The 27,463-nt window shown below is 39.4% G+C and overlaps 1 protein-coding gene and 1 long non-coding RNA gene across 3 annotated transcripts in view; one reads left to right on the top strand and one right to left on the bottom strand.

The window, feature by feature from the left end:
* Positions 1-22,945, bottom strand: part of LOC105711728 (uncharacterized) — a 411,034-nt gene extending 388,089 nt beyond the window's left edge. Inside the window, exon 1 of the long non-coding RNA XR_010340303.1 lies at positions 22,842-22,945. This is a non-coding gene — a long non-coding RNA (uncharacterized LOC105711728). The remainder of the gene's footprint in view (positions 1-22,841) is intronic.
* FMO2 (flavin containing dimethylaniline monoxygenase 2) lies at positions 1,078-26,956 on the top strand. 2 transcript variants are annotated; one of them, XM_021668062.2, is made up of 9 exons: positions 1,078-1,185; positions 1,535-1,672; positions 8,997-9,185; positions 12,294-12,456; positions 14,935-15,077; positions 19,738-19,937; positions 21,153-21,508; positions 23,574-23,646; positions 24,652-26,956. In XM_021668062.2, the coding sequence occupies exons 2-9, from the start codon at positions 1,541-1,543 to the stop codon at positions 25,001-25,003; spliced, it is 1,608 nt and encodes a 535-aa protein (XP_021523737.2). In that variant the 5' UTR covers positions 1,078-1,185; positions 1,535-1,540; the 3' UTR covers positions 25,004-26,956. The 2 variants fall into 2 exon arrangements, with proteins under 2 accessions (XP_021523737.2, XP_064226515.1); XM_064370445.1 differs by lacking the exons at positions 1,078-1,185; positions 1,535-1,672; positions 8,997-9,185; positions 14,935-15,077 and having other exon boundaries at positions 12,366-12,456.
* The last annotated feature ends 507 nt before the right edge of the window (positions 26,957-27,463 follow it).

A 27,463-nucleotide genomic window follows, 5' to 3' on the forward strand; every position in this document is an offset into this window, starting at 1 on the left:
TCGACTATTTGGCTCCCTCCACTACAAAGTAAACTCCACAAGGACAGAGAGTTTTGTCTCTCATTCATTGCTGTACTTGCAGCACTTAGAAAGTGTCTGGCACCTAGGAAGTGTTCAGTAAATATTTATTGAATGAATTTATATAAAACATCTCAGAGTCATAAGAGAAACTGGTCTTTTGCGGTTAGATAATAAAGTCCTTTACCTCATCATTTAGACTCTATCTAAGGTACCTAAGGGTGTTCTAGTCTCCTGAGTTAGTCTACTAATAAATGTTAACACTAAAAACTGAAATAGTTAACAGAGGTAATTATCCAGTTCTACATCAAGCCAAAAAGAGAGCAGTGGATAGAAAGATCTTAGAAGTCCCACTAGGTTCATCCAAGCCACCATACACATAGACAGAAAAATCAAAATAAGGTATGAGTCTGGACAGGGTGAGCAATCTAAGAAAAGATGAACACAGTATACTAGGACCCAGAAATCATCAAGTCTATGAGAACTAAGCCAGAACAGAAATGTGAATTCCATCATATCAGGGACATAATCTGTCTTGTTCATTCAGGCATGGTAATCTGCCAGAAACAGTGCTTAACTCTAAGTACTGAATATTTGTTAGACAGATAACTAAACCATCAACCGAATGAGATTTATGCAACCACGAAAAATGCTGCTGTAGGTGCACAATATTGATATACTACAAAGTTAAAAAATCAAATTGGAAATTAGACTGCTATTCCACTTCTGTATCTATAAATAGGTAGAAGGATATACCAAAATGTCAAAAGCAGTTATCTCTGGGTGGTGAGATTGGGAGTAATCTTAACCTTCTTGCTATTTATCCCTATTTGTTCATTTGTGAATGAATATTTATACATTATTATAAAAAGGATTTTTAAATGATCTGTATGTGAGTATATGTTGCTACGCGTCTAAGAGTATATGCTGTTACTATAAAGGCATTGCATCACTACTGTTGACCTTAGAGCATATGCCTCTTGCCTAATTCTAGAACTCCTAGCTAAGAAAGAGTTTCAGCTGGAAGAATGCTGGAGGAGTAGGGAGCTCCTCCCATTTCTGACAGCCACCTCCAACTCTTAAAAACACTTCCAACTGCCTCCCAGCACACAACCAAGGGAGAAAACTATTCTGTCAAAGAGACAGTGCCAAAAGGCAAAAACAAAGGTAAGGATGATCGCTGGGGAAAGAAACTGAAAAGGAAAAGCTCAGAACTCTAACTGGAAATTTGGCTCACATCCCTAGTATGTTACTGCATGGTTTGGCTTTATTGAATGGGTCGCTTTTAAATGTTAAAGCAAGATGTAAGCAAGGTTGGCAACGAAGTCCATAAGACAGCTCAGCTTTTTACAAAGGCAAGAAAATAGCAGGATTTTTGACTGGTACTTTATTCAATAGTGCTGCTTATTAAATTACCACTGTGACAATGTTTAAAGCCAATTACCTAACCAAATCATAAGGATTCTCTTACCAGTTGTCCCAGTTGAGTAATGTCTATTGATCAACTCCTTGACAGGAGCTGATGGCAAAGAAGGTAGCTGTGATTGGAGCTGGGGTCAGTGGCCTGATTTCTCTGAAGTGCTGTGTGGATGAGGGACTTGAGCCCACTTGCTTTGAGAGAACTGAAGATATTGGAGGAGTGTGGAGGTTCAAAGTAAGTGAGATTTTCTTGGGTCTTGAACAGGTTGTGTTGTTATTTCAGGGTGAATCATAGTTACTGATGGGCCATATTGAGAAATTTATTAAACAATTTTGATGAAATTTTATTTCTATTTATTTATGTGGCCATGTGGGAACTAAAGTCATAGGCTGGCATCTCTCCCCAGGTCAATACTAACCCAACTCAGGTAGCCAACTCAGGCACGTAAAAAATCTCTTCTTTTGGATTCAGCAAATTGTCTTATAGCCCATACTTTTGTCATTCTTTAATATACTAATATTAGAAAACATTTTACAAAATATAACAGGGATTCTTTTCAAGGTATCACTTGTTTCAATTATTGAACTAAATGCTTCTTTAGAGATCCTCCTCTTATCATTACTATTTTTTCTCTGACAAATGAACCATGTTTGTTTACTAAGCTTTATCAATAACATTCTAGTATAACTGCTGTAAAACTCTTTGTTAAATATGTTAAATTCATTTTATTAATGAAATCAAATATTGATAATGCTAGTTGTCCATATTCCTCCGTCCTCATGTTGCTATGAAGAAACACCTGAGACTAGGTGATTTACAAAGGAAAGAGGTTTAATTGACTCACAGTTCCACATGGCTGGGGAGGACTCAGGAAACTTACATTCATGGCAGCAGGAGAGAGACTGAGCAAAGCGGGAAAAGAGCAGTGCTGAGCAAAGGGGAAAAAGCCCCTTTTAAAACCATCAGATCTCATGAGAACTCACTCACTATCAGAAGAACAGCTTGAGGGTAACTCCCCGCTTGATTCAATTACCTCCCACCGGGTCCTTCCCATGACTCGGGGATTGTGGGAATTACAATTCAAGCTGAGATTTGGATGGGGACACAGAGCCAAACCATATCACTGTCCTTCACGATTTGTATAAAAATTAGAAAGTTGCATAGATAGATAGCTATAAGGATTTATAATTATTCCTTCCCACAACCTCTGAATAGGTAGTAGCTTACCATCTTCTAACTGTGAGATCTTGAGCAAGTTATTTACATCCTGTGTTTCAGTTTACTCAGTTATAAATGGATATAGTAACAGGAAAGTGTGATTATCTCATAGTGCTATTTTGAAGATTAAGGGATACAATTTACATAAAGAACATAGATAAGTTCCAGACTCAAAACAGAGTTCAATAAATGTTAGCTGCTAACAATAACCGTATATTTTATAGATGTGCAAACTGAAAGGGAGTTAAGTGAGATGGCCAGGGCCACACAACTGGAGGAATTGGCATTCAAACCGGGGCCTCTATGACTTCTAAACAGAGGAGCCCTGACTTATAACCATGCCCTAACTTACAAAAGTTTAAGTTTAGAACCCAAAAGCAATGACTTTGGAATTATTTATCAGGTATCTCTGAGATACTAAAACACATGAGACTATTCCAGATGGGAGCAAAAGGTTTGAATACATGAAAAGCAAACTCATAACAGCAGAGACCATGCAAAGGGCTCTCACTGCAGGCTAACTAGTTAGGAGAATGGCAATGTGATCCAGGACCTGTGCTTTGGCAGTTCAAATTGAATCTCATGCCAACAGGGATCTTTTTTATCATTTAACATTAAGTTTCTCAAGTACATATCACCATAAACCACACCTGGAGAGTTCTACTTTCTTTCTTTTAAAATTTTTTTGAGACAGGGTCTTGCTCTGTCACCCAGGCTACCATGCCCAGCCATGGAGAGTTTTTAAAAGATATTGATTCCTTTGGTTAAACAAACCTGCCCCCAACCACCCCCCACACACACAATGCTGATTCATGGGCCCCAACCCACACCTACTAACTCAATCTTCTGGGGGTTTTTAATAAACATCTCAAATGAATCCTATGATAAGACAAGTTTGGTAATTTTCACACAAACACCTAATTTAAAAATCTGATCATTCAACTATCTAAACACATTCAGAGTTAATAATAGAGAAGGAAGAAATTGATCTTTCTGTAAGACAGGTGGCTTTGCAAAAAGGAAACCAGCTTAAATCACATTCATTTCTTATTAAAATCTAGTGATTAACATCATTTTCGCTTTTCCTAGGATGGCCATATAATATAGTGGTCATTCCTGTCTTAACCAAAGATATTTTTGTCCACTCTAGGTTCACATGTAGATTTCAGTTAGGGTTTTTGTGTTTGTTTTTTGTTTTGTTCTGTTTTGCTCCCAGATAGAGTCTTAACCTAAGAAGAAATGTAGAAATTACAGTTGTTCCCTGGTATATGCAGGAGATTGACTCCACAACCTCCTTCCACCAGTATCCCAAAATCCTTGCATACTCACATCCCACAGATAGCAAAAGAGATGAAAGTCAGTTTGACTAGTCTGTCAACAACATAATTTGATTAATTTTAGGAAGATATTTTCTGCAGCAAAATATTTCTCCAGCTATCCTATTGCTAGTATCTAAAATTTCAGATTAGAAATACCTTCCTATTCGCTAGAAAAACTGGATTAAAAGCTGATTAATTAGGCTTTATTGAATATTAAATGTTAACTAGACAACTGTGTAACTTGTAACAGTATCTATCACATTTCAAATTTTTCTTAAAAATATATTCAATAGAAGAATGTACACTATTGTCTCCACTCAGCGGAGTCAAAGAGTCCAAAGAATCTCCCTGCAGAGTGAAACATAAAAGCAGAAAATTTTCACAGGCTGCCTGCACTAGGGCTATGTGAGGGTCTTGATTTCCAGGTGGCTAGGAATTTCCAACAAGGATGCTGGGAGTCCCTGCTCTTCCCTGGGAAATTTTGCCTCTTCATGACTCTACCATCCAGAAGCAATTTTTAAAATGGGTTATTTATTAATTGTTATATCTACACAAACACATTTGGTGGTGACGAGTTAATAAATAAATAATTCTTATCCTATGCCCAACCTAGACAATACAGAATTCTTCCAAACTCTCCAGCACCCCCTAGTGGCACATATGGGCCATGGGCCAGCTAGGTAATTAGCATACATGTTTGGCTCTGTTTCCAGCAATGGGAAGCACCTGGCAACCATCACCTCACTTTTCTTCAAAAAAGTACATATTATTATCTTTATTTACATATTAAGAAGAAATAGGTTTCAGATAAATAATTTGCCAGGGGAACATGGGAAGTAGGGGAAAAAAAATGAGGGTTTATAATTTCAGAGCTCTCACACTTCATAACCTTGCTGAAGTATTGATAGAGGAAAGCATGATCTTCTTTCAGCCACTAAACTTCTCTGCTTCCTTTATTGTTCCTAATACCTTGTATTCACAAGGGAGTTACCAGGTACATTTTGTTTTGTTTTGTTTTCTTTTAATATCTGGATCTCCTCCTTTTCCAGGTGTATATGTTTAGTTATTTTAATTTTCATGTAATACTCACTAGACATATCTCTATCTTGGTTTTCTTCCTTTAAGTTCAATCTGAAATATCACTTTCTCTCTTAAAATGTGGCTCCCCCCAAGATCCAATATTCCAAACATATTGCCAATAAGTGTATACCCTGTACCCTGAAAGCAGCAGAAAAAGTGGAAAATACCTGAGCCAGGGAGCTTAATTAAAGGAGACACCAGCCTAATGGAAAGATGACAGAAGATGGGCTGGGCGTGGTGGCTCACGCCTGTAATCCCAGCACTTTGGGAGGCCGAGGTGGGTGGATCACAAGCTCAAGAGATCGAGACAATCCTGGTCAACATGGTGAAACCCCGTCTCTACTAAAAATACAAAAAATTAGCTGGGCATGGTGGCACGTGCCTGTAATCCCAGCTACTCAGGAGGCTGAGATAGGAGAATTGCCTGAACTCAGGAGGCAGAGGTTGCGGTGAGCTGAGATCGCGCCACTGCACTCCAGCCTGGGTAACAAGAGCTAAACTCCGTCTCAAAAAAAAAAAAAAAATGACAGAAGATAGCAATATTCTAACAGAGGTGTGGTTCACAAAGTTCATTGTGCAGAAGCAGCTAGGAAACACTTTTAAAATAGAAATCTGGGCCCTTCTTTTTTTTTTTAGATGGAGTGCCGCTCTGTCACCCAGGCTGGAGGGCAGTGGTGTGATCTTGACTCACTGCAACCTCCACCCCCAGGTTCAAGTGATTCTCCTATCTCAGTCTCCTGAGTAGTTGAGATTACAGACTTGTACCACCACTTATCTGGGCCCCTCCTAACACAGCTGGCCCGCTGACTGGCATTTGGGAATTGCAATTCTGCCTCTAATTGTAGGACAAGGAATTAAGAAGAGTTCCAGTCATATTCAGTTCAAGTAATGGAGCAGATAGATGTAAGGTCCATCTGAAAGACTGAAATTATAAAATCACAAAATATTTTTAAATCAAGGCAATTTTATTATTTCCAACTGCTTATAGTAACTACCAATGAAAGCAAAATATTGACTGGTAGGGGTCAATATAATGATGTTTCACAAAGGAAAAGTTTATAAGTTTTTGTAATTTACATTTATAAGTGAATCTGTTTCTTCTTTATAAATTTGCTTCCTTGAGTAGATTAAATATTACCCTTTTACTGTTCTTTAAACTTAGTTTTTTCAATCCTTTTATTGTCATGAAGTCAAACATAAACTTTAATTCAGCCCATGATCAAAAGATCATAAATACATAGACATCTACTTCAGCAAACTAAATGTAGAAAGAAGCACTTATAAAGACAAGGATTTTTTTTTAGCCCTACTTACCAATTAACCCAGCAATAAAAGATTATCACTTGATCTTCAGAAAAAGAACTGTGAGGTCACTATTGTTTGCAAACAAACTACAGAAGTAAAATCTCCCAAAGGCTGTTGAACAGTGAGAACACATGAACACAGGGAGGGGAACATCACATAGTCGGGCCTGTGGTCGGGGGACTAGGGGAGGAATAGCAGCGGGTGGGGAATTGGGGGGATATCATTAGGAAAAATACCTATTGTGGATGACGGGGCCATGGATGCAGCAAACCACCACCGTCCTGCATGATCTGCACATGTACCCCAGAAATTAAAGTATAATAGTAATGATTCTAAACAACAAAAACAAAACTCCCAAAGGCAAGTTTTGCCCTGGCCCTAAGATTACTGTAGGGCCTCAGACATCAGAACCAGTTCTTCTCATCACTCAAAATTCCCTTAAAATTGACCTGACAAAGGAGCCAACCACATTTTAAAGCCAAATGGTTGGGTCTTTTAAAAACTAATGTTTTTGGCTGTAGTGTAACAGTCTTAATTTAACTGATTCAAAACTACAGCTGGCTTAATAAATTTAACTCTAGTGGCTGATAATAACAGAAAAGAGATAAATATTCTTAAGCATGCATTTTGAGCCAGGCATTCTGCTAAGTACTTTACTCATGCTCATTAAAGCCTTGAAACAATTGGTTCATGTTTAAGTTATTAACAAGCCCCATTTTACAGAGGAAAATGAGGAAACTGATCTATGTAACTTGCTTATGGTCACAAAGCCGTTAAAGGTGGCAGAATTAGGACATCAACCCAGTCAGTCTGACTCCAGAACCCTCCTATTTATTTCTACTCTATACTACTCATAAAATTATTTGGTCTTGGGGCCGGGTGCAGTGGCTCATGCCAGTAATCCCAGCACTTTGGGGGATTGAGGTGGGTGGATCCTTGAGCTCAGAAGTTTTAGACCTGCCTGGGCAACATGGTGAGACCTCATCTCTACAAAAAAATACAAAAAATTAACTAGGTCTAGCGACACACACCTGTAGTCCCAGGTTGAGGTGGGAAGATCACTTGAGCTCAGGAAGTTGACCCTGCCATGAGGCATGGGGCATAATTGTGCCACTGCATTCCAGCCTGGGCCACAGAGTGAGACCCTGTCTCAAAAAAAAAGAAAAAAAAATTATCTGGTCTTGAGAAAAAAATAGTATTTTTTTGCTCCATAAAATATTTCCCATTTTGAAAACTTGATTAAGAAATTCATTGTCTTGCCAATGACATTACATTCAGTTATGCTGAAACATCAAGAAATAGCTTACACATCAGTTTGACTTTAGTATTATGCAATTTGAAGCCCATGTTTGAAAATAAAAATACTGTACCATGATTTGTTTATCCGGAGTTCAGATCATTATATCCTTGTGTATGAGACAGAAACCCTTTTGTATTCTAGTGCAACCCTCTCTTTGGATCTTAATATGTATAGTTAACAATAACATCATACTAAATTCTAACTACCTAGAAAGCTAGCATACCTTAACCTGATTAGCTTTTACCAAGCCCCTTGAAATTATAACAGAGTTACCATTTAAACCTTGATTCTGGCCAGGCACAGTGACTCATGCCTGTAATCTCAGCACTTTGGGAGGCCAAGGCGAACCAATTTCTTGAGTCCAGAAGTTCAAGACCAGCCTGAGCAACATGGCAAAACCCCATCTCTACTAACAATACAAAAAAATAGCAGGGCGTGGTGGTACATGCCTGAGCCCAGGAGGTTGAGACTGCAGTGAGCTGAGATTGTGCCCTTGCACTCCAGCTTGGGCAACTGGAGTGAGATCCCGTCTCAAAAAAAAAAAAAAAAATCTTGATTCTAGACCAGCGTAAACACACTACTCATGGAAAAATGTACTATAGTAGTCATGGGTAAACAAAATGAATGACTAGAAAAATAGAGGGGCCGGGCACAATGCCTCATGCCTATGATCCCAGCACTTTGGGAGGCTGAGGGAGGTGGATAGCTTGAGGTCAAGAGTTAGAGACCAGCCTGGCCAAAATGGTGAAACCCCATCTCTACCAAAAATACAAAAATAAACCAGGCATAGTGGTGTATGCCTGTAGTCCCAGCTACTCAGGAGGCCGAGGCAAGTTTAAGATTTGATTGTATCAGTGTTACTCACCTTTACCACTTGACAAAGGTTGATTTGTGTAAAGGAATTCAAATCAAAAGCGCAAACTCCCTTCCTCCAAAAGTACTTATTTTATAATACTGAAATTATTGTGTTCTCTGCCCAGTCTCCCAAGGTAAGGGAATTAAGGAAGTAAGCCAGTTGTCACAAATTCTGGCATTAAATAGGTAGAGACCTAGGATGCTAATATTTTGCAATGTGCCAAAATAATTGCCCCTGCCCCCAACCTCACCATTGCCAATATCTCCAACCCTTGCAGTGAGCATCACAAACAGGCAACAAACAGGTATCACCACAGAATGATGGAACACGTAGACCACACTCATCACCTAAATGTTGTCATCACACCACACAACAAAAGACAATTGAATCACCCAAGGGTTAGTTGTAGGAAGACTAAAAAACCAAAAAAAAAAATTTTGAATGTGTAATTATCACTAATTATTTTATTTGATCCTTTAGGAGAATGTGGAAGATGGCCGAGCAAGTATCTATCAATCTGTCATTACCAACACCAGCAAAGAAATGTCCTGTTTCAGTGACTTTCCAATGCCTGAAGATTTTCCAAACTTCCTGCATAATTCTAAACTTCTGGAATATTTCAGGATGTTTGCCAAAAAATTTGATCTGTTAAAATATATTCAGTTTCAGGTATTGTATTTTTGGGGAAATGGGTTCCTCTACATTAGTTTAGCTCATATTTAAATAGAAAAGTTACTCTGATAACGAAAGCAATTATGAATAAAGTATCCCATTCTAAGTGTTTGTTGAACTATAAAAGCCCATTATAAATACCAAAAAGTAGTTTTATTACCCTTGATATTATAGATTATTTACATTAACTGAAGAGAAAACTCATCTGTTAAAATTAAAGGTTTGAATAATGATATTGATGTCAACTTTTTTTCTTTTTTTTTCCAAGACAGAGTCTCACTGTGTTGCCAAGGCTGGAGTGCAGTGGCATGATCTTGGCTCACTGCAACCTCTGCCTCCTAGGCTCAAGCAATTCTCCTCCCTCCCCAGCCTCCTGAGTAGCTGGTACTACAGGCACATACTACCATACCTGGTTCATTTTTGTACTTTTGGTAGAGACAGGGTTTCACTATTTTGGCCAGGCTGGTCTAGAACTCCTGACCTCAAGTGATCCACCCACCTCGGCCTCTCAAAGTGCTGGGATTACAGGCGTGAGCCACTGCACTCAGCCCCAAAACTTCATTTAAATTAACATCTGTTACCATTAAATACGCCTGTCCTTGAAAGGGCATATATCAAAATTAAATTGCCGTTTTGTTTTCTTCTCCATAGAAATGAGATTTCTTAGACATGACTAAATAAACTCCCTGCTCTCTGTTCATACCAGAAGGCTGTGGAAAGTATTTTTTTCTTACAATTTTTTTCTGAATGCAATCTCTAGCAACCTCAAGATGGCCAGATCATTTTGAAATACAACTTGGAATTACCTTTTCCTGTGCTTCCTCAAAAACAAATAACAACAAACAACAACATTTTCATTAAGCATGTTGAATTTTCATCAATAGTCTATACTTTGAGAAATAGTTACTGTGCTTAGAAAATAAAATATAAATCACATTTCTAGGCCAGGTGTGGTGGTTCATGTTTGTAATCCCAGCACTTTGGGAGGCTGAGGCAGGAGGATCACTTGAACCCAGGAGTTTAAGACCAACCTGGGCAATACAGTGAAAATCTGTCTCTACAATATTTTTTTAAAAGATTATCCAGGCATGTTGACACACACCTGTGGTCTCAGCTACTCAAGAGGCTGAGGAGGGAGGATCACTTGAGCCTGGGAGGTCAAAACTGCAGTAATGGTGATTGTGCCACTGCACTCCAGCCTAGGCAACAGTGGGAGACCCTGTCTCAAAATAAATAAATAATGCTTCTGGATAAGTAACTGTTAGTGAAGCTTATTTTTAATACATCTCATTTTCTTAGTAATTCTAATACTAGGCTTATATAATATTAACTTATAATGGTAAATTTTGATGAAAATTTGTATTTATAAATGCCATTAAGATGTGCAGTTCTACCTAATGTAGTTTTTCCCCAATTCCTAGTGTATCTAACTTGTGAATAACAGATTCTTTATACCAGAAGATTCTGTAGCTTTGTGCACTTAGCTATCAATCTACTTAACAAATATATTGCCCTCTTATGATATATAACTCATATTCCACTCTTTTAAAGTTCGAGTTGCAACGGAGTCATTTCTCTTGGTTATTGTGTTACTTGTTTCTTGGAGAGCGAAGAGGGGTTGGGAAAACACATTTCTGTTTACTGGTCTCTGAGTTCGTGTAAGTCATAGGTATTAGGGTTCAACTCGAGAAGTAGGCAAACTGTAACAAGCCCTGTTATTTATGATTGTCAATGTAATCTGCATCAGTCTTCTCAAACTTTAATGTGCACATGAATCACCTGGAGATCTTGTTAAAAATGTAGGTTCTGATTTCAATAGGTATGGGGTAAGGTCTGAAATTCTGCATTTCTGACAAGCTCCCAGGTGATACTCAAGATCCAGGTCCTCAAATCACATTTTGAATGGCAGGAATCAACAGTGATTCAGTTAATATACCACTGTGAACTATAATCTGAAATCTTTTCTCTCAGCTGAAAATTGCCCAGATATTTAAAGCCCTCCCACAAGATTTCTACTAATATTCCATATACATTTTTAAAATAAGACAGCTTTAAAAATTGCCAACCCAGCATTTTGAAAAATATCTGAAAATCTGAAATATATAAAGGACTAAAATACTCGCAAAGGAGAAGCATGCCATTCTTCTACATTATAAACTTTGCTTCCACTTGACATTGTTTCTTAATCCAGCATTTATGTACAGTTTTAGAAATTAACAGACCTCTACTGAGCTACATTAAAAAAAAAAAAAATCAAGGAGCCAATAAATTATTTCATTCAAATAAGATCATGAATTGCCCTGCTCACATGATGTACTCTGTTTTAAAAAGAATAAATATTAAAAACTAACATTCGGTGGAATGTCAACCATGTGTCAGGCACTCTGCAAAGTACTTTATGTGAAATATCCTCTCTCATACAAAGTCCACACAGAGGTGGCTACACAAAAGGTTCCTGACATATGCTAATTTCATGATCAATTGAATTATTGGTTCGTTTCCTTGTTCATACTATCAACCTAAATAACAAACAGAGAGAGGCTCTTTACAAGATATTTGGTAATAGAGCATTGTAAGGAGAATGTGCATGCCATGGTAAACTATGTGTATATTCAGGGAGTTAAAGGAAGACAAAGGTTTTTAAAGGGGAAAAAATACAATTACATAATTGTTTTGAAATAATTATATAAATAATATAAAAAGCAGTAACAAAGATGATGCCAGTCCAAGACTGAACAGTTACTGGGCAGATGTTCCTGTAGAAGTCGTTTTTATGTAAGATTATGATGGTCTTTGTGCAAGGTGGTGGTTTTTGTAGACTTTTTTGTTATCAACCACATACCATGAGAACCCTCTCTTTCTGGCCTTTCCCACTTCTGTTTTTTGGGTTTCTTAACATTAGTGACTCCATCTGGATTCTGACAGCTTTCACAAGAACTTGTTTTTCTTTTCTCTCTCAAGTCCTTACTCAGTATTCAACACCCTTAACAGAATGGTCCCACTGCCGAGTTGGGCCTCTTGCACGAAGCACCAATGAGAAGGACACACTTGGCCCATGTTATCCTGGAGTAATTCTCAATTATGTCTTCTCTGTGTTTCTTCAAGACAACTGTCCTTAGTGTGAGAAAATGTCCAGATTTCTCATCCTCTGGCCAATGGAAGGTTGTCACTCAGAGGAACGGCAAGGAGCAGAGTGCTGTCTTTGATGCAGTTATGGTTTGCAGTGGCCACCACATTCTACCTCATATCCCACTGAAGTCATTTCCAGGTGAGACCCACTGGGATTCCCAGCTTTTTGGAGTAGGTTTCCAGGTACTTTATATGTAGTTTGAATCATTGCTGCAACTGGGCACAACTGGGCTCAAGAAGATTGAGATAGAGCTAGAAAGATGACAGACACCAAACACCAAACACCATCTTTGTTTCTATTGACCCGTGTTTCATCACACATAGATCTCAGAGCTAATTTCCTTGGAAGTCACTAAGTGCTCGGCAGAATTTTAGAGAATTCACATCAAACTGGTTCTCTGTTGGAGAGGCCCTTTTAGCCAGGTGCCTGCATTGGCCTTTTTCTATCCTGCCAAACACTGAGCCTTTTCCAAAGGTCCATGCTCATAGACAAGGAGAGAGCTCCTAGAAAGAAATGCTTCTGCAAGTTAGTGATGGAGAGAGAAGTGCAGGAATAGAACCCTGCATCCACCTGTTCTGGTCCACCCAAGTCTTTCCTCAGAGAACACATTTCCTTCCAAAGCCCTCAGGAAGACATCTATTGTAGTGGTTCATAGTCCAGGCCTCACATTAGAATCACCTGGGGAGCTTCTAAAGCCCTGATGCCTGGGGACCTACCCCCAAAGGTTCAAACACTATGGAGTAGAGTTAGAGCAATGAAAGTTTGCTCAGGTGATTTTAATATATAGTCAGCCTTGAGACCAGCTCATCTAAAGCAACTGTTCCCAAATAGAATCACCTGGAGGGCTCTTCCAAGCACAGATTGCTAGGCCCCACCCTCCTTATTTCTGATTCAATAGGTGCTATGGCTTGAATGTCCTGTCCAAAACTCATATGGAGATTAATTTCCAATGGGGCAGTATGAAGAGTGGACCTTTAAGAGGTGATTGAGTCATAAGGGCTCTGCCCTCATGAATGGATTAACCTATTTGTGGATTAATGAGTTGGATTACTGCGTTATCACAGGAGTGGAATTGGTGGCTTTATAAGAAAAGGATAGAAACCTGAGTTAACATGTTGGCATGATTGCCTCCCTCACCATGCCATACCCTGTGCTGCCCCGGGACTCTTCAGAGAGTCCACACCAGCAAGAAGGCTCTCAGCAGACACAGCCCCTCAACCTTGACTTCTCAGCCGCCACAACTGTGCACCAAAATAACTTCCTTTCCCTAAAAAATACTCAGTTTCAGATATTTTGTTAAAAGCGATAGAAGACAAACTAAGACAGGTCTGGCATGAGGCTGAAAATGTGCATTTCTAACACCAGGCGATGCAGATGCTGCCGGCCATGTGACTGCACTTTGAGAACCAATAATCTGAAGATTTTTTCAAGCAACCCCACCATCAATGGCAAATACTTTATAAAGTCATGTGTTTTCAGGAAGTGTAAAAATAGTAACTAGGAAAGGACACAGAGAAGCTTGTCTGTGATTAACCACCAGCAAATCACTGACTTACTACAACACGGAAACCAACTCCTATGTGCCTGGTTTTTAGTCCCAGCTTTTGTTTACTTTTGGAAAATAAGATTGCTTAATAGTATTCTATTACACAATTACAATAATAGCACTTCATAATGTGCTTAAGAAATATTTAAGAGTAACCGATAAGTGATTTTTTTTTTTTGAAACAGAATCTGTCACCCAGGCTGGAGTGCAATGGCACAATCTCAGCTCACTGCAGCCTCCACAACCTCTGTCTCCTGGGTTCAAGCGATTCTCATGCCTCAGTCTCTCGAGTAGCTGGTATTACAAGTGCACCACCAGCCCTGGCTAATTTTTGTACTTTTAGTAGATACAGAGTTTCATCATGTTGGCCAGGCTGGTTTCAAACTCCTGACCTCAGTTGAGCCGCCTGCCTCGGCCTACCAAAGTGCTGGGATTACAGGCGTGAGCCACCACGCCCAGCCTAATATGGATGTTACAGTGTCATTATATAGTCCAATACAGTATAATGGGTAGCCAGAAGCCAGTATTTTGTCCTGCTGTATTCATCACCATTTGTTTGTCTCTGATAGATAAAAGCTACAAGCTGCAGCCTCTGAAATTAAAATCAACCCCTTTGGTCCTGTTTTTTCTTTTTCTTTTTTTTTTTTTTTTTTTTTGGTGTGGAGAATTCTACACCAAATTCTACTCTGTCACCCAGACTAGAATGTAGTGACACAGTCAGGGCTCACTGCATTCTTTACCTTCCAAGCTCAAGCAATCTTCCCACCTCAGCCACCTAAGTAGCTGAGACCACAGGCATGTGCCACCGTGCCCAGGTAATTTCTGTATTTTTTGTAGAGACGGGGTTTCTCTCTGCTGCTCAGGCTGGTGTCAAACTCCTGGGCTCAATCAACCCACCTAGGCCTCCCAAAGTGCTGGGATTACAGGCCCCCACATGCCCTTTACTCCTATAGAGGAGAAGAGGCAAAACAAATCGACTCCAGAAAGGAAAAGCTGGCAATGAAATTTTAGTGAAATTAGCTTGACATAGTTGCTCTGGAGTTCACAGACCTCTCTTCTTCCCCCTGAAGGTATTGAGAGATTCAAAGGCCAGTATTTCCATAGCCGCCAATACAAACATCCAGACGGATTTGAGGGGAAACGCATCCTGGTGATTGGAACGGGAAACTCGGGCTCAGATATTGCTGTTGAGCTGAGTAAGAAGGCTGCTCAGGTGCGATGCTCTCTGCTTACCATGTACCTGGAGGGGAGACCATGGGAGTGCCATACTGGAGAACTCCAGCCACATAATCACGGCTCCAATCCTCATTAACTAGTTGGTTGGTGACCCATTGTGGCATCATAGAAAATCCCGAAGTCAAGAAACCAGTTTACCTCCTAGCTCTGTCACTAATCAGCCATGTATCCTAGAGTAATTCGTTTCACTTCTCTGGGTGATGGTTCCCTCATTTTTAAAGTGGGAAATTTTGACCAGATGATTTTCCATACAAGAGGCCTTTGTTACTGAGTACATTGGCGTGAACACAGCTTACTGCAGCCTCGACCTCCTGGGTTACAGTGATCCTCTCATCTCAGCCTCCTGAGTAGCTGGGACTACAGGCACATGCCACACCACACCCAGCTAATTTTTGTGTTTTTTTGTAGAAATGGGGTCTCACCATGTTGCCCAGGCTGGTCTCAAACTCTTAAACTCAAGCAATCTCCCTGCCTCAGCCTCCCAAAGTGCTAGAATTACAGGCATGCACCACCACCACTACACCCAGCTAAGAGGCCTGGTTTCTACCTGGGTGCTTAATGAGAAGTTAATCTGTTCATATTCTGGACAGGTGGCTTTTAGAAATTTAGTGCATATTTGAATTATATTTGAAATATAGAGAATCCTCAGTTACCTAAATATTATGAAAAGAAAGATTAAATAGATAGTAGGTCTCCCAACTAAAATCACAGGTATTTAGGTGCTTCCTGAGGCCTTCTAACCATGGTCATCTTGGCACCTGCTCAGGAATGACACCAGCTGAGCTGCCAAAGAGTCAAACATTACACGATGCTGCTGACAGTGGTGGTCAGGAATAGCAAAAAATAAACTCCTTCTGCAAGGATAGACCTAGGCTAAGAAGGGAAAATGGCTAAAGGTCCTCTCCCAAAACATCCCCCCACTCAACAAGGCCTGAAACAGATACCCAATCACTCTTACACTAGCTCTTTCAGCCTGGTATCTCTGGCCACCCAGGGCTTACCATGGCCATGTACACAACCAGCAAATCTTTTCCATCCCAAGTCTTACACTTTCAGGACTCTAGATACCCAGTAGCAAAAGTGATAAGCAAACATGACGCCTGCCCAGCAGGTTAATGAAAGGGTTACATTGGGCCCTGTCAGACTCATCTATCAGTCAGTGTTAGTCAGTGCCAGCCTAAGAACAGAGCAGAACAGAAAGATTTACTAGACCCAATAAGTCTTCACTTTTTGTGAAAATAAACCCCTTTTCATTTATCACCTCAATGTGAAGAACAAGTGAGGGGGCAGGAACTGTGACAGCTTGGAGCAGAGCAGAGCCGGAAAGTGAGAGTACCAGCTCTAGCGAGACTCTGTCTCAGCACCAGGTGTTCATGCTGGGAACTCCTGCAAAGCCTTAGGAACAGTGTTAAGTGGGGCAATATGTGAGGAACTGATGTAGCAGTCAGCCAAGTGAAGATCCATCCTAGACGCCTACATGTTGTCAGACCAGTGATATTGACTTAGATCTCTTCATTCCAAAGATATCAAATCTTAGATTGCAAGAACCAGTTCCCTGTATAGGTCTTGTCCTACAGAAAGCCTTATGGTGTTAGATTCAATATTAAGAAACCACCTTGGCTCTATTTGCATGCCTTATAGCTCCTTAAACAATGTTTTGCACCAACTGCAAAAGACTTTGTTGCAGTCTTCCTCTATTAGTGTAAATGCCACCAGGTGCCCCGTTTTTAGGAGGTACTTCACTTTGAGGGCAATCATCTCTAAAACAGAGCCTTAGTAAATTCTGGGGGTATGTATGTGATACATCACCTACATAGTAGATTCCTCCTAAATTTAATGTTATAATCATACATTTCCAAGGATTATAATCATTCACCTGCACTAATCTCTTCAATATTTATTAGAGTAACAACATAAATCTGTAACTATGATAAAAACCTTTTACACAGAGTAATGTACTATCAAGCCTTCTGTGGAAAGACTTACCAAAGACTTTACAGGAGATATATATGCTAGAAATTGAACTAGGTGCATCTGCAAAACTTGAAATTACAACCTGAATTCACCAAAATTCTGAGCGTGCACTGCACTGTCAAAAGAATTCACCTTCATAAGGATACAGCACCCTCTACCACAGTCCAGAAGCACCACTTGAGATCATATTGGCTGGTGCTGCTTATTGTATTAGTCCATTCTCACGCTGCTATGAAGAAATACCCAGAAAAGAGGTTTAATTGACTCACAGTTTGGCATGGCTGGGGAAGCCTTCAGGAAACTAACAATCGTGGCAGAAGACACCTCCTTACGAGGGTGGCAGGAGAGAAAATGAGAGCGCAGGGGAAACCCCTTATAAATCCATCAGACCTCGTGAGAACTTACTCACTATTACGAGAACAGCATGGTGGAAACCTCACCTGTGATTGAATTGTCTCCACCTGGTCCCGCTCTTGACACATGGGGGGATTATTACAATTCAGGGTGAGATGTGGGTGAGGACACAGAACCAAACCATATCAGTCATTTACATACTTCTGACCTTTGACTTAAAGCATATTTCTCAGAGAAAGCAGCCTGAACCTAAATGCTCATGTTTCTCTCACCGTTGTACCTAGCGTGAATAGGCAGGTTACACACCCCTGCAATAGGGACGGTCACAACAGAAAGAAAGTTAAACAGGCAGAGCATTTCATTTGAAACATGATTTCATCCTGAGGAAGAGGCGGGGACGGTAACGGAGACACTAATGGAAATATTTTAGTATCTAATATCTAATCAACATATTGCCAAGTCAGCCTAAAAGCAACAGCAAGAGAAATTCAAAACATAGGTATATACCACACAGAGACCATCAATACAGGAATGCTTGGTGCAGTTGCTACTTCACAAGCTAAAAATTTAAGGCCATCCCCACAAAATTTGTCTTCAAATTCTGGTTCACTCCAGATATGAGGCACTGTGTGAAACCCCTCTCTTCCAGCCTAAGTTTACAAAATAACAGCTAGAAGTACTTATCCCTTGCCAGGCAATATTTAAAGTACTTTATATGTACCACCTCATTTAATCTAGACAAGAATGCCATGAGATAGGTACTGTTAATACCCTCGTATTACAGAAAGAGAAACTGAGGCACAGGGCGATTGAAATAATTCACCCATGGCAACATAGCTTGAAATAATTCCCCCCACAGTAGTGGGATTGGTATTCAAACCCAATCAGTCTGCATTCAAATCTCTTAAGTGAATTGGTTTCCTTACAGGTGAATCTTATGTGCTTATCAAGTACAGCCTTAAACAAAAACTCACTGGATGGTATGTAAAAATTTAAGAAGCAGTTCGAATATGCATTTGGACAATGAGGGAGTAACAGTAAGCACAGCAAAATACATATTTGAAAAGAGATTAAATGTATGTTTTGGAAACAAGGGAAATCTTAGTAAACAAGGTAAACAATACCTCTGAAAGGGGATTCAGATGTGCGCTTTAAGAGAAAGAGAATCACAGTATAAGTTCAGAGTTTTCAACTTTTAAAATACATAACAGGCTCTGTGGCTCATGCCTGTAATCCCAGCACTTTGGAAGGCTGAGGCAGGAGGATTGCTTAAGCCCAGAAATTGGAGACTGACCTGGGCAACATTGTGAGACCCTGTCTCTACAAAAACGTTGTTTAAATTAGCCAGACGTGGTGGTACCTGTCTGAGGCTGAGGTGGGAGGATCACCTGAACCTTGGAGGTTGAGACTGCAATGAGCCATGACTGCACAACTGCAGTCCAGCCTGAGTGACAGAGCAAGACTCTCTCTCTCTCTCTCTCTCTCTCTCTCTCTCTCACACACACACACACACACACACACACATACATACACACACAAATAATAAAGGTCTTTTAAGTATGGAAGGAAGATTATTTCCCTTGTTATTCTCCATCCAGGTATATTCAGATGCAAACATTTATACTTGTGTAGTCACTAGGCTATAATCGTACATTTCTAAGGATTATCATTCTACCTGCACTATAGAAGAAACAGGTGGGTGGAAAACATGAGAGGAGGGAGGAAGGAACATTCTCTCAAGGAGCAAATCACAACTGTAAACATGGGAAAGACTTGTGGATTTTTTTTTTTTTTTTTTTTGAGACAGAGTTTCGCTCTTGTTACCCAGGCTGGAGTGCAATGGCGCAATCTCGGCTCACTGCAACCTCCGCCTCCTGGGTTTAGGCAATTCTCCTATCTCAGCCTCCTGAGTAGCTGGGATTACAGGCATGCGCCACCATGCCCAGCTAATTTTTTGTATTAGTAGAGACAGGTTTTCACCATGTTGACCAGGATGGTCTCGATCTCTTGACCTCGTGATCCACCCGCCTCGGCCTCCCAAAGACTTGTGGATTTTATCATCAGAATGAGCCCAAAGACTTTCTCATGTCTCCACGAAGTTCTCAAGACTTTGTTGCAGTCTTCCTCTATCAGTGTAAATGCCACTGGGTACCCCTATTCAGGAGCTACTTTACTTTTGAGGTCAATCACCTTTAAAACAGAACCTCTGTAAATTCTGGGACTACATATGTGATACATTACCTTCATAGCAGATTCCTCCTAAATGGGACAATGCCCTAATTTAAACTGCATTTCTTTTTGCTTTCCAGGTTTTTATCAGCACCAGGCATGGCACCTGGGTCATGGGCCGTATCTCTGAAGATGGCTATCCTTGGGACTCGGTGTTCCACACCCGGTTTCGTTCAATGCTCCGCAATGTACTGCCACGAACAGTTGTAAAATGGATGATAGAAGAACAGATGAATCGGTGGTTCAATCATGAAAATTACGGCCTTGAGCCTCAAAACAAGTAGAGTTATTTTGCTTTTTTTAAAGGCATACTTGGTGAGCAAGGTTGTCTGAAGGTGCCTCCCTTAACAAAGATCCAAATTGCTAATACAGTAGTTCAAACTACAACCCAACAGTGTGAGTACCTTATGGGTCCTGGAGTTTGGATTCCAAATTTGTTCTGTATACCTTTAAAAATTACTTAAGAAGATGAAGCAGAACTGTTATAAGCTGCTCCAGAAAGCAAAACTAGGGAAAAACTTTCTAATGCCCAGAGTTATCTAACTTTGGAGAAAACTGCTTCAAGAGACTATGACCTGCTTTTCAGAGGGGTGCAGAGGGAAACATGTAATTCTGCATCTAATAATTTATGCTTTGCTAACCCTATACCATGAAGGTTCTTCCCTTGGGCAACCTTTGAAAACACATTCCTTTTTCTTTGCTAAAAGACAAATCTCTGTTGACGTCAAAGTTATATGTCAGCGATTTAAGCACAAGCAAATGTTATGAATGCTTCTTTTGCTTTAGTTATTACAGGCTTCTTCCCTTAAAAAACAAAAGAGCTTTAGAATCTTTTAACAAATGCCTGCCATGTAACTACCATATTCTAAGATCTGACGTAAGCGACATGTGTTGTCTATTAAAAAAAGAAAAAGAAAATGTTCTCAAATCTAAAAATATACATATGTAAGTGGACTTTGCATCAACATCCATGCTCTTCCTAACAGGGACTCCATGGATATTTGGGATTGACAAATATCACCAAACCTAATTTTGTACATTAATTTTCACATTGATCCCTTCAGAGGTTTCAGAACTAGTGGAAATTTAGCAAATTTTTTCTTACTTATGATCAAATAAGGGTTAAGTAAAACAGCAAAACAATAAAAGCTAGATAGCATGAAAAAGGTCAGAAACAGAAATGGTATAATAACCACCATAATACTCTGGGATTGACCATTGGCACAGGCATTTTGTCTCAGCCCTTGGGGATGCTTCCATCTTTAAAATCTCTTTCACTCACATTGCCTCCATGTTTTCCCTTATTTGTTGAAGGGAGATATTTGTGACATTTAAGTCAGAAAATAAGGATTGGCACAGACAACCAATTAAGTTAGAGTTTTACAGATATTTTAAAAGCCCTTTTATGTTCAGAGCCATAACCCAAAAATGTCAAGAGGGTTCAAGATTCCTCAGCAAATGGTCCTTCTGAATGTTTTTCTTCTGTATGCCTCAGATATGTTATGAAGGAACCTGTACTAAATGATGATCTCCCAAGTCGTCTACTCTATGGAGCCATCAAGGTGAAATCTACAGTGAAAGAGCTCACAGAAACTTCTGCCGTCTTTGAGGATGGAACAGTGGAGGAGAACATTGATGTCATTGTTTTTGCAACGGGATATACTTTCTCTTTTCCCTTCCTTGAAGATTCACTTGTTAAAATAGAAAATAATATGGTCTCACTGTATAAATACATATTCCCCGCTCACCTGGAGAAGTCAACCCTTGCATGCATTGGTCTCATCCAGCCCCTAGGTTCCATTTTCCCAACTGCTGAACTTCAAGCTCGTTGGGTGACACGAGTTTTCAAAGGTAAGTGTGTGGGCAGGTGAATGGCTAAGGGTTTCAGATCTGGTGAAGTTTGCTCAATAATGATAAGAGGTTACCTGGGATAAGAAGGTTGCCAAGAAAACATTTGACAACCTTGGCCGCTCCCACAAGATTAACATTCTAAAAAGTGGAGAATTCAAAGAATAACAAATACAGGAATTTAGTAATAATAAATATCTGCAATCATCCCTTTAAAATATTAGACAGTCAACAGAATCTCAACTAGCATAAAGCTAAGTACATATTAACTTTTCTTTGAATCATGAGAGATAAGTTTAAGAAAAACATCTACATCTCCTGGTTTTACCTATGTGGTGTTTAAAAATTCCTCAGCATATTTAACTCAATCAATTTAACTCAATTTAACTCCTAATACCTGAGCAGCTCAACCTCACAAATCCCTACAAGTTATAAAATTATTGAAAAGTTTCTTTCTGAGTGTCTATGTAGCACTTCATACTCCTCAGAAGGGTGTTATTTCCCTGCCTCCAGGGTTCAATTCTGTTCAGCAAAAGTTTACTCAATACCTAGCCCTGTGCTGGGAACTGGTGGGACAGAGAGAAATTTAAACAGATCATTTCAACATAATATGACAGATGCTTTGATTGAGTAATATACGGAGTGCTCAGGGAAGGAGAGAAAGGACACTTACCACAGTAGAACAAGGGGAGGGCATATGATAAAGGAAAACTTCCTGGATAACTGCATTTTCTCAGGGGCAGAAAAGGGGATTGCCTGAATAAATGCATAGAGGCAATGATGCATATGGAAAGGCACATGCTATTTTACATTCCTAGAGCATGACCTATGAGACAGAGATTGATGAGAGATTACTCTTGGAGAAGAAGGAGACGGGACACAGGAAGTCTTAAGACATGCTATGGAACTTACATTATAAAATATAGATCAATTCTTCCCAAATATGGCTACACATGAAAATCATCTAATGAATCCTTAGGGACCCTGATTAAGTAAGACTGGCTGGAGAACCTGGAATCTGATTTTAGAAAACTCTTCAGCCAGGAGCACCAATGAAGCAAGAAATAGGCATTAGCAGATTTACACTTTAGATAGATTGTTTCAGCAGTAGTGTGGAATATAGAGTTGAAAGTGGGGAAAGACTATAGCCTCGAGGATGAAAGAGAAGGCTACATTTACCTATGCTAAAATATGATGCATATTGGGCCAGGGCAGAGATACGAAGTGGAAAGGAAGCCATAAATACGAGAAATCATTAAGGAAAAATCAGCAGGACGTCATGATTGGTTCAATCTGGGAAAGTCAGAGAAATCGAGAGGAAGCAAGGAGGACTTACAGATCTCTGGCACTGGAAACTGGGTGGACAGTGGTGCTGTGAATAAAGAGGGGGTGTGCAGAAGATGATGCAAGTCTGGACAAGAGGGCTTCAGTGAGGAGCTCAGATTTAGACTACTTAAATATGAGATGTCTGATGACTGTAAGTAAAGGGACTCGACCACATTTCAACACATCCAAAGCTCAGGGGACACTTGTGGGCAGGCAACGGAGTCATGAGCACACAATAATAACTCTTGCATCAATCTTTCTTTATCTCTACTGCCCTACTCTCATCTCTCAGCAGGTTTATGTCAACAGCCTCTTTACTGGTCTCCCCAAGTTTGGTCTTGCATCCCTGGAGTCCATTTTCCTAAATTCAGTGGCCAGACAGATTGTTCCAAAACATAAGTAGGGTCTTCTCATCTCATGCAGAAAACTCCTCCACAGCCTCCTATCACCTTGAGGTAGAACCCAAACCACTAGACATGGCTGCCAGGCTCCCAGACACACCTCCCTTTTCCAGCCTCTTCTCTTGGCCCTCTCCATCTCGTAGTCCCGCTGTAGACTGTGCTCCCTGGACAGTGTCACATAGAGTGCTATGGGAGTGGCACCCCCTGAAGTTCAACAGCACAGAAGCCCTGACTGGCATGACAGCGTTCAATGGCCAGAGTTTAATCTTAAGAATCAACAACTAGATAAAGTAATGATATTGACTCAAACTTACTATTCAAACCAACCTTTTATTCCTTAGGCTTGTGTAGCCTGCCCTCAGAGAGAACTATGGTGATGGACATGATCAAAAGGAATGAAAAAAGAATTGACCTGTAAGAACTTTTTTTAATTCTTTACATGGAGCAGTGTTTCTCAAAGTATAGTGAACTAACTACTTACAAGAATCACCTAGCTGCCTGATAAAATACACATTTCTGAGCTATAGCCCAGATGTTTAAATCAGAAATTCTATGTGGAGGCTGAAAATTTGCATTTTTATCTTCTTCCTAGGTGATTCTTATACATACTAGGTTAAGAACCAAATACTTAAAGATAAGAATTGTACCACGTAAGAGCATTTCTCCTTGGCTTAATTTCATTTCAGTTTTATATGATGGCCATGTCAGATTCCATAACTTCTCAAGCCACCTACACTCTGTGGTTAGAGAGGGAATGGGATGAGACAGTGGTGGTGATAGTAGCCTGAGTATCTATGAAAAGTTAGCCAAATAATCCCCATCAAAATAAATTAGGAAGGGGTTGGTGTGAAGGTTCAAGAATTTGTACTTTGTGATAAGGTGCAATGGGGTTCAACAGTGATTGAGCACACTTGGAAAGTTGATTTGGGGCTTACATCAGGGTAAGAAATTATCTCATGTTCAAATTCAAATTTATCTAACATTTATTGAATATCTACTATACGCCATTTAGACTGCCGGGTACTTTAGTAATTTAACAAGCAAATATTAAGCCTCTCCTCTGAGCAAGACACCAAGCTGTGCTTTCATGTGTATTATCTCATGAATCCCTGCAGCCATCCTGACTCCTACATTCTTGCCTGGAGATTTGCTACTGCTTAAAAAATGCCAAATAATAGTTATCAATCTTGTCACATTTCTAGAGCGTCCAAGAATCCATGGCTCTTTTTTTGAGGGCCTATTCTCAATCTGAGATATGCTCCTCCTGGTGCAATAAACTCATACTTCCCACCAGAGATTCATTCAAAACTCATTCATGTATTCACTCATTCCTTCATTCCTTTAGCAGTTTTGAATGCCTAATATTCTAGGTAACTTAGAACATTTTGTGAATATTCCCTTTTTACTTTCTTCACTAAGGTTTGGAAAAAGCCAGAGCCAGACGTTGCAGACTAATTATGTTGACTACTTGGACGAGCTCGCCTTAGAGATAGGTGCAAAGCCAGATTTCTGCTCTCTCTTGTTCAAAGATCCTAAACTGGCTGTGAGACTCTATTTCGGACCCTGCAACTCCTATCAGTATCGCCTGGTTGGGCCTGGGCAATGGCAGGGAGCCAGGAGTGCTATTTTCACCCAGAAACAAAGGATACTGAAGCCGCTGAAGACTCGGTCCCTCAAGAATTCATCTAATTTCCCAGTTTCCATTCTTTTGAAAATCCTGGGCCTTCTTGCTGTTGTGGTAGCCTTTTTTTGCCAACTTCAGTGGTCCTAGTCAGCGTAACGCTTTGGGATTTATTATCTTGTCAGTCACTACCTCTTAAAAAAAAAAAAAGACAAAAAGAAAAAAATATTAAATTCATCTTCTAATTATAAATTTTAGAGTTAAATAGAACAAGTGAGAGGGGGAATTGTAGAGAATTAGCAGAATTAGGTCTATGTACAAAACCAAAATTATGTCATGAAATTTCTTTGCCATTCCATGTTTCCCTCAGTTCATCGAAGTTACCAAAAAGTAAAATAAGATAATACCGTCTCATGTAAATAGTGCTGCCAACCCTGATATAGGGGAGTTGTATGGAAAAATAGTAGAATCACACAGCATGAAAAGCAGCCTATGGTTTAAATTATCGGACAATTTAAATTGTGGGTAAATATTTAAAATTCCTGAACAATGTTTTTGATGGTCTTCTATCTGCTCTACGTTCACGTTGTTACCAGGTAGAGCGGATAGAAGACCACCATGTTTCATTTGCTCAGTGGGGATCACTCAAAACTACTAGAGAAAAAAGTGAGAGGATAGACTTAGGAAACATCAGTAATGCTCAGATGAATGTTTAGGATCTCATATTAAGATGAGGCTGTTTGCTTAGCTCATAAGAGCTCATAAGAGCTAAGCAAACAGCCACATTTCCTATATTTTGACAGAAATACTGCTGGAAAAAATAAAATTAAAATGCCATAATGGCTACCTAACAAATATGTATATATTTAATACTTATCATAGACCAGACATTGTGCTGTGGGCACATCATATGTATTATTTCATTTAATTCTCACAACAATTCTATGAGGTAGGTACAGCTATTATAGTCATTTCACAGATAATGAAACTAAGATTCTGAGCAGCTGATCTTGCAAGGCAGCTGGAATTGGAACCCAGGTTTGTTGGACTATACACCTAAAAGATTATAACCTTGTCTTATAAAACATTTACAAAACACTTCATTATTTATAAAGAACTTACTAACAGTTAATTTTATTTATACTCATGTATCTGTTACTTTGGGAGGCCGTTTACATAGGAATCTGCATTCTTTTGCCAAATATGACCAAATTACTTTTATTTATAATTTTTGGTTTATATTTCAGCTAGATCTAAAAAGCAACAATGAAAGATACCTATGCAATAACATTTAAGACAATCTTTGACATTTTGGAAAAATAAGAATTGAGGGAAAAAAATGTTATCTCCCAAGTAGATGCACAGCAGTATAATGATTGACATTTGTATCTGACTCCAGTCTTACAGATGACCAAGGCAAAAAGCTAAACCATATGTAACTCACATTTGGTAAAAGGAAGTATACTACTCTGTCAGGAGAGACAAACATTTTTTTAGAATCGAAGTCTAAAACAAAAACAAGCAATTCAATGTCAATAGACATTGGGCAACAGAATAGACAAACATCTGCTTAGGGAACATTTGTTACAGCTGCTCTTTCCATGAACTGTGCTTTGGAAGAGAAGCTCTGTTATGAGCCAAACCAAGCCCTTCAAAGAGAGAACAAAGGTCAGAGATGTTGAAGATTTCAGCAAATTTCTCTTCTTATTTCTACCAAGCCTTTGTAAACATCGTTCTTCATTTTGGCCTGAATTTCTCCCTCAGGGACGTAGAACAATGGAATGTCAGTCTCTGTAGTTGAAACTTTTTCTTTAAAATCCAATTAAGTTACAACAGGATTTACAGGCAAGATTTTTTTTCATTGTTCCCATGAGCAAATTTATTTTAAAATAATTGTAAATGAAGTATATACTTAGTTCTTAGTTAAAAAAAAGTATTGCTTTGGTAATTATTAAACATTATTTGTAAGCCATTGTATTAATAATAGTAATAAAATTTATCATATAGCAAGGGTCAGTGAATTACTGCTGCTTATGGGCCAAATCCAGCTTACCACCTGTTTTTGAAAATAAAATTTTATAATGGCACAGAGCCACACTCATTCATTTATTTTCTGTGGTTGTTTTCAAGCTACAATTGTAGTGCTGAGTAGTCACAACAGAACCTGTGCGCCCCTCAAAGCTAAACTATTTACATTCTCACCCATTATAGAAAAAGTTGGGCAATTCCTGCTTTATAATATGCAAGGCATTGTCCTGTTTGGCATAACTTGCCTTATTTCATCATTATCACTACTCATTTAGTAGCTATGATTGTTATCCTACTTCTACAGTGGAAGAGATTAAAATGCATTTGTTAGGTTGATGCTAAATCGATGCAGAAATATAGCTCCACCAGGAAAATATGATTAAATGTATATCCCTAAAACATTTAGAAATCCCTTGAAATCTTTTCAAATATTCTGCTATCTTTGAAAAATGTAAATCGTTTATTTCTAGAGAACCCTGCTGGTGGGGTTGCCCCATGTTGGGCATCACATTGGGACCACCACCTGCTGGGGTCTGTCCCATAGACTTCAGCTGCACGACAGATAAATAAACGCACTTATAC

Source organism: Aotus nancymaae, unplaced genomic scaffold, assembly GCF_030222135.1.
Source record: "Aotus nancymaae isolate 86718 unplaced genomic scaffold, 86718_ANA_hifiasm-v0.15.2.pri h1tg000108l, whole genome shotgun sequence".
NCBI lineage: Eukaryota > Metazoa > Chordata > Mammalia > Primates > Aotidae > Aotus > Aotus nancymaae.

What these genes read in the sequence shown, in the direction of transcription:
- FMO2 (XM_021668062.2), top strand. Translation starts at nt 1,541, where the DNA reads ATGGCAAAGAAGGTAGCTGTGATTGGAGCTGGGGTCAGTGGCCTGATT. An exon ending in TGAGTAAGAAGGCTGCTCAG is followed by an intron (nt 15,078 to 19,737) that starts GTGCGATGCTCT and finishes TTTGCTTTCCAG; the next exon opens with GTTTTTATCAGCACCAGGCA. An exon ending in GGTGACACGAGTTTTCAAAG is followed by an intron (nt 21,509 to 23,573) that starts GTAAGTGTGTGG and finishes TTTATTCCTTAG; the next exon opens with GCTTGTGTAGCCTGCCCTCA.